Raw genomic sequence first — 6,644 nt, 5'->3', positions numbered from 1 at the left:
CTGTGAGGTGCGGGAGGTACCCCTGTTCTGCCCTCCTCCCCGACTTCTCTGTTCCACTTGCAGCCCTGTCTCTGGCTCTCCCACCTCACCTACACCAGCATCACCTCCTCCAGGCAGCCCTCCACTCCCACTTGTCCCTCCCACTGCCCTGGACCCCACAGGAACGGCTCAGGCCCTGTCTTCTTCTCTGAGGCTCTTTGGGTGCTGGGGGACAGACACGGGGCTTGTGGACCAGAGGGAATATGATTGGGAAGTGCTCTCAGAGCTTTGGATTTGCGATGATTAGTCCCACCAAGGGCTGGTGCAGAATTCGGGAGGGAGGGGAGAGCCCTCGGTGCCACGTTTGACCCTCCACAGACTGGGGAGGGGTCCCACTGCCAGGTGTCCAGGAAGCCCTGGCTGGTGGCCAGTGCTGTGAGGTCACCCCATTCTCGGGCTAAGAAAACGGAGGCCCAGAGGCGGCCTCAGTGTGTCAGGCTAGCCACCCGAGGACCAAGGGTCCTGCTGGCCCGCGGCCCAGCTCCGGCCCCTGAGTCCTGGGGGGGCTGCAGCTCCACAAGGGCTGCGGCTGTGGACTGCGTTCCCTGGGGGCACGTGCACCCCCCCATCTGCCCGGTTCTGAGCCCCGAGGGCCCCGACCTCCCCTGCTGCCCCCCTTGCCAGGTGTGCGGCCGGGAGCCCGCCTGCAGCACCCGCGCCCCTCCCCCGGGCTCGTCTCAGCCCACGCCTTGCCCCTTCTCCTGTGGGCTGTGGGGTCCTGGGTGCGGGCCCCAGGGAAGGCTGCGGGACAGATGTCCGCGGGCGGGCGGCTGAGCCCTGGGGCGTCTCTAACCCAGACTCGGAGCACAGGGTCCCGGCTGAACATAATCATCATCGCCGAGGGCGCCATTGACCGCAGCGGGAAGCCCATATCCTCCCGCTATGTGAAGGACGTGAGTTCCGAGGGCGGGGGTGTTTCCACATGGGGGGGCGGGGCCTCGGTGGGGAGGGGTGGGTCACATGGGGGCGGGGCCTCGGTGGGGTGGGGTGGGTCACATGGGGGCGGGGCCTCGGTGGGGCCAGGTACCCGGTTATCTCCAGCCCTCTAGTGCTCGTGCTGGGCCCCAGCACCTAATAGGAGGCTCCCGGAGAGCATTTCGTTCCAAGTGGCAGGCATGCCAAGGCCCCCCCAAGAAGGCCCAGCCCGAGGCTGAGGTGCGCCCCCACATCTGTTGGGAGCTGCCTGCCCTCCGGCTTCCAGTCTTTATTCAGGAGCCGGCCCGTCTGCCGCGCCTGCGCACACTCGGGGCCTGGGGTAGCCTGACCTGAGGGGTTGAGGACCAGGGGCTGCAGGGACAGCACCACACACGTGCCCTGTGTCCACACATGTGCTCTACATCCACCCATGTGCCACACACAGGGAGATGCCCCCCTCTCCCCCCAGGAGCTCCACGTCCACACACGCACTCTGCGGGCATGAATCCTGGTATCCCTGAGATTGGGGGTTGAGGACCGGGATTTGGCCCGTGGGGTGGCAGGGCAGTGGAGGTGGGCACTGAGCCCAAGGACCTCCCCTCCCCCAACCCCGACTGTCTCCCAATGAGCAGCTGGTGGTCCAGAGGCTGGGCTTTGACACGCGTGTGACTGTTCTGGGCCACGTGCAGAGAGGAGGGACCCCTTCGGCCTTCGACCGCATCCTGGTAGGTGGGGCGCCGCTCTGGCTTGGTTGAGCACACGTGGGTGAGCGCGGCGCGCATTTCCTCGTGGCTGCCGGTCCCGCAGAGGAGACGGAGACGGGGCCCTCCGTTTTCTCCGTGTGGGGGAAAGGCAGGCCTGGGGCCCTGTGTCCCTGCCCCACGCCTCTAGCCTAGGCTCCCAGCCCTCCTGGCGATGGGTTTGGCCCCGGGAAAAGGGGGTGTTGCATGGAGGGCAGGGCCCCTGGCTCGGTCCTTCTAGGGTCTGAAGTCGGGTGGTTCTCCGTGTGGCCGCAGCCCCAGCACCACAGCTCTCGGGACCTGGCGGGGGCCACGGGGGTGCAGAGGCCTGGACTGTGGCCTGCGTGCCGTCACCACCCTGGGTCCCACCTCGACCTCTGCAAAGTGGGAATCTTGTGTCACCAAACGGCGACGGGGTCATGCCCACACGAGAGGGCTGATTGCGAGCTGCACCTGCCTTCCGCAGGAGACCCGTGTGCTGCCCCCGGTCCCCTGCAGAGCAGCAGGGCGCTGACCCCAGCGGCCTCGCTGGCCCGGGGAGCCCTGTCTGCATCCTATATGAGTCTTTAGGGGCGCGCCGGGAGAGCCTCCTGAGGGTCCCAGGGCAGCGGGGGTCCCAGCACTGTCCTTCCAGCAAGCCTTGGGCAGGGGGGCAGAGATGTGCGGGGAGGCTCTAGGTCTCCCCTACTTACGGGAGAACAGAGCAGCCTGCCAGTTTCGTAGATGCTGGTGGAAGACCCGAGGTGCCCGGGTCAGAGACAAGGGAGGGCCGGAGCAGCGTGCGGGTCCTGAGCCCCAGGCCCGCAGGGCCGCGCCTGCAGCACTGGGCTGTGTGTTACAGGAGAGGAGCAGCTCAGGGGCCCCCAGTCCCCCTAACGAGCAGTCAGTGCCCTGCTCCGCGGCAGGCCAGGAACTTCCTTCCGTGGGGGTTCCCGGCACAGACCTGAGCGGTCGGGGCCCAGCTCTCCAGGTGCAGAAAGCCCTTGAACCTGGGGAACAATGTCTAGGGTGCGGCAGGAAGGAGGGTACGCACCCACGGTCCCTCACCGCATCTACCACGGCGACTGTGGGCCTGGTTTGCTTTTTTTTTTTTTTTAATTTTTTTTACATTTATTTATTTTTGAGAGACAGCATGAAGAAGGGAGGGGCAGAGAGAGAGAGAGAGACACCGAATGTGAAGTAGGCTCCAGGCTCAGAGCTGTCAGCACAGAGCCCAATGTGGGGCTCGAACCCATGAACCATGAGATCATGACCTGAGCCAGAGTCTGACGCTCAACTGACTGAGCCCCCCAGGAGCCCCAGGGCCTGGGTTTCTTGTGCACCGCCTGTTCCCACTGGCTGTGCAAGGATCGGCATTTGTGATCTGCCCCCAAGGGTCGCAGGTCCTAAATGCTCCACTAGCCCAGCCCCCCGGCCCTTCCTCACACGCATGAGCAAAGCCGTGACAGAGGCCCAAGCGAGAAGCCTTGTTAGAGCAAAGAGCCCTGGGAACAGGCCCCACCTTCCCCCCATTGCCATCAGGCTGAGTGACTGTGGTGTCCTAGCAGGGCTGTCGGAGACCCTGGAGGGGCTGCTAAGAATGGTGGTCATATTGTCATTTCTGGTGCCACCTGCTCCAGAAGCTTTGACGTGCGGGTGTGTGTGTATGTGGGGGGGGGGTGTCCGAGAGCCGGGGACCGTGCACCTAAAGGGGCATTGGGTGCACGGTGCGGGGCTGGCTCAGCCTGGCGGAGAAGGGCCATGTGAGTGCGTGTGCATGTGTGTGCATGCGCGGGTCAGGGGTGGGCCGCACCCGCCTGAGGCGCGCCCGCCCCCTCCCCCCTCAGAGCAGCAAGATGGGCATGGAGGCGGTGATGGCGCTCCTGGAGGCCACGCCCGACACGCAGGCCTGCGTGGTCAGCCTGTCCGGGAACCAGTCCGTGCGGCTGCCCCTCATGGAGTGCGTGCAGGTGGTGAGTACCCGGCCCTGCCCAAGGCCGGCCTTAGGGGGGGCTCCCAGCAGAGATGTCCCCCTGCTCGGCTCGCCTGCCCCCTTCCCAGCTCGCCGGGACCACCCATCCCTCCAGCCCCAGCCCCATCCCATCCCCCTGCTCCGATGTTGCATGCGGCCACCTCCTGACGTGGCCTCTGGATACATTTCGGGCCTCAGGGTACCAGGGGCCTACGGCCCTCCGGGGAGGGGAGGGGGTGTGAGGGTGCCCCGGCCTGCCCCAGCCCGTCCCTCTCTCTTGCGTGAAGACGAAGGAGGTGCAGAAGGCCATGGACGAGAAGAGGTTTGAGGAGGCCATCCAGCTGCGCGGCAGGTGAGGGGCCCGCGGGCGCGCGCACGCACAGCTGTGGCCTGGCCCTTGGCGCGCGCACGCCTGCCTGAACTCTCCCTTCCCAGTGTGTGTGGCCACGTGTTGGACGGGGGGCGGCAGGAACGGGCTCAGCGGCACCTGCGCCAGGGAGGTGGGCAGGCTGGAGGTGGGAGGGGGAAGGGGGAGGGGCGTCCACAGGAGGAAGTGGCGGGAGCCTGGAGGACTGGATGCGCGGCTCTGATTTCCCTGCCACGCCCCCCGCTCCCCACCCCCCCCACCTGCCAGAGCTGTCTTCCCCCCACCCCAAAACTGCACGGGACGGATGCAGGCTCTCGCTGCTTTGCCAAGAGGGTTTGGGGCCACATTCTGCAGGCTTTCCTGCCGCCTGGCGCCGGCTCCCAGCCAGGCTCATGGCCACCAGAGTGGGGTGGTGGGCCATGCCGGTGTCCAGCTTCTTCGTGGCCGAGTGGGGGCCCACGCGCTGCGCTGAGTTGGGCGGCTGGGGGCTGGAGGCCGCGTGGTGCATGGCCGGCTTCCTTTCCAGGAGCTTTGAGAACAACTGGAACATTTACAAGCTGCTTGCACACCAGAAGGTCTCCAAAGAGAAGGTGAGGTGGCCTGAGCCGCAGGACCCTCAGTCACGATCGCCTCCGCAGCCCCCTGGAGCCTGCCCCGGGGTCTGCCCACCTGGGGGCCCTGGGTCTGCCCAGGGAGCCGGTGGACCCTCCCTCCTGTCTGGGCCGTGATCTGACAGGCTTGACCTCTGTCTGACCTGCGGGTCCCGAACAGCCCAGGCCTGGAGGTGACCTTGGCCATTTGCTTATCAAACGGCTGAGGAAATTAAGTCCGGCCCCTAGGCTCGCATCAGGACAGAGGGGATCTAGTGCTTATGAAACATTATAAAACAGCCCCAAACCTCACCAAAGGGGCTTTCTTCAAAATCAGGGCAATAACGGACTCGTGTCTGAAAGCCCAGGGATGAGGGCAGGGTCCCGTTGGGCCCGTTCCAGACAGTAGGGCCCTGGCCCCCATCTGTCCCAGGACTGGTCGGGGACCGGGCGCACCTCCACGACTGCAGAGCCGTCTCCATGTCCCCTCCTGGAACCACTGGGGCATGACCACGTCTGGGGCTACAGGGCTGTGTTACCAGGACCCACTGGAGCCACGTGTGGCCACGGAGCAGTGGGCACGCGACTGCGTGTAGCGAGGTGGGCCCTATGTGCCCACACCTGCTGGGACCCGGGGACATGGCCTAGAAAACTGTGAACTAGCCCCTTGCTAATGTCTTAGGCTGATTCCAGGTCGGGATGACGTCTTGGTTATGTCCCGTGAAACTGGCACTAAAATGAGCATCGCCTGCTTCTTTGCACTTGATGAATGTGGCTCCTAGAAAGTTGCAGTGGCCTCTGTGGCCCCCTCCGCTATGCACCCGTGCCACTTGCCAACAGCTCTGGGCGCTGGCTGCTCTGAGCCCAGGGTGTGCGGTGATTGCTGGAGGCTTCCGGACAGGCGCTGGCTCTGGCCCGAACCTGCGCACTGCCCGCCACCAGCTGCGGTTGGCCAATAGCAACCAGAGGATTGAGTTTGCGAGCCGGGCCTGCACCATGCATGGCTCATTTGGGTCTCTGCCAGGCACTTGGGGGCAGATGTGTGCGGTTCCCAGGGGGCGCTGCACGGTGCACGCACGCACCAGAGTCTGGCCCCCTTCTGGGGCTGCCCTGTCGCTGACTGGCTCCTCGCCAGCCCTGTGCTCACATCACCGTCTCCTTCCTCTCCTTCCTCTCCTCTGAAGACCAACTTCTCCTTGGCCATCCTGAACGTGGGGGCCCCGGCGGCCGGCATGAACGCGGCCGTGCGCTCGGCGGTGCGGTCCGGAATCTCCCAGGGCCACACGGTGTATGTCGTGCATGACGGCTTCGAAGGCCTGGCCCAGGGTCAGGTAGGTGCGGCTGGAGGGCGGCGGGACGCTGGGCGGCTCCCCGCGTGGGGGCGGCGCATTTGTGACCCGCCCCTAGCCCGTCACAAGGACCCAGGGGTTCGCAGTGGAGGTCACAGGCAATGCCCCGCACCAGGCCCCTGAATAAAGTGGGGGAGAGGCCCCGGGGGAGGGCCTGGGTGCTGGTCGGCACCCGGCCCGGCCACTCTGCCCTCTCGGAGGTGCCCTTATGAGCGCAGGTCCACCCCCTGAGGAAGAACGGGCGGGCGCCCCTGAAGCTGCACCTCCCCCTACAGGTACAAGAAGTGGGTTGGCATGACGTGGCCGGCTGGCTGGGCCGTGGCGGCTCCATGCTGGGGACCAAGAGGTGAGCTGCTGGATGAGGGGCCTGGCTCTCTGGGTGGGGACAGTCCACGCACGGGCTCAGGAGGACGGGGGCTGCTGGGGGGATCCAGCCCCGTGGCCTGAGCTGGGTGCTCACTCCTGGCTGGTGGCCGGCCTGCAGTGGGCTGTACCCCCTTCTGGGGCCACCTGTGTGGAGGAGAGCTGCCCAGGTGGCCCCGCGCCCGTGACAGCATCGAGTCAGGTGGGGGGGTGGGCAGCTCTTCCCCCAGTCCCACCGTGGGCCTCACTGATGCCCAGCCACTGAAGAGGAGTCACAGCGGCAGGTCCAGGGCCACCCCCGCCCCCCCCCCCCCCCCCCCCCCCCCCCCC

The 6,644-nt window shown here is 66.3% G+C and overlaps 1 protein-coding gene across 1 annotated transcript in view; it reads left to right on the top strand.

The window, feature by feature from the left end:
* Nucleotides 1-776: 776 nt before the first annotated feature.
* PFKL (phosphofructokinase, liver type) overlaps nucleotides 777-6,644 on the top strand; it is a 9,862-nt gene continuing 3,994 nt past the window's right edge. The window contains exons 1-7 of the mRNA XM_029940604.1: nucleotides 777-932; nucleotides 1,587-1,679; nucleotides 3,521-3,646; nucleotides 3,933-3,997; nucleotides 4,539-4,602; nucleotides 5,787-5,933; nucleotides 6,227-6,297. Coding sequence (XP_029796464.1) covers nucleotides 792-932; nucleotides 1,587-1,679; nucleotides 3,521-3,646; nucleotides 3,933-3,997; nucleotides 4,539-4,602; nucleotides 5,787-5,933; nucleotides 6,227-6,297 — 707 coding nt within the window. The 5' untranslated portion in view covers nucleotides 777-791. The remainder of the gene's footprint in view (nucleotides 933-1,586; nucleotides 1,680-3,520; nucleotides 3,647-3,932; nucleotides 3,998-4,538; nucleotides 4,603-5,786; nucleotides 5,934-6,226; nucleotides 6,298-6,644) is intronic.

This window comes from Suricata suricatta, chromosome 5 (assembly GCF_006229205.1).
Source record: "Suricata suricatta isolate VVHF042 chromosome 5, meerkat_22Aug2017_6uvM2_HiC, whole genome shotgun sequence".
Classification (NCBI taxonomy): Eukaryota; Metazoa; Chordata; class Mammalia; order Carnivora; family Herpestidae; genus Suricata; species Suricata suricatta.
This window is presented reverse-complemented; position numbering and strand designations above follow the sequence as displayed.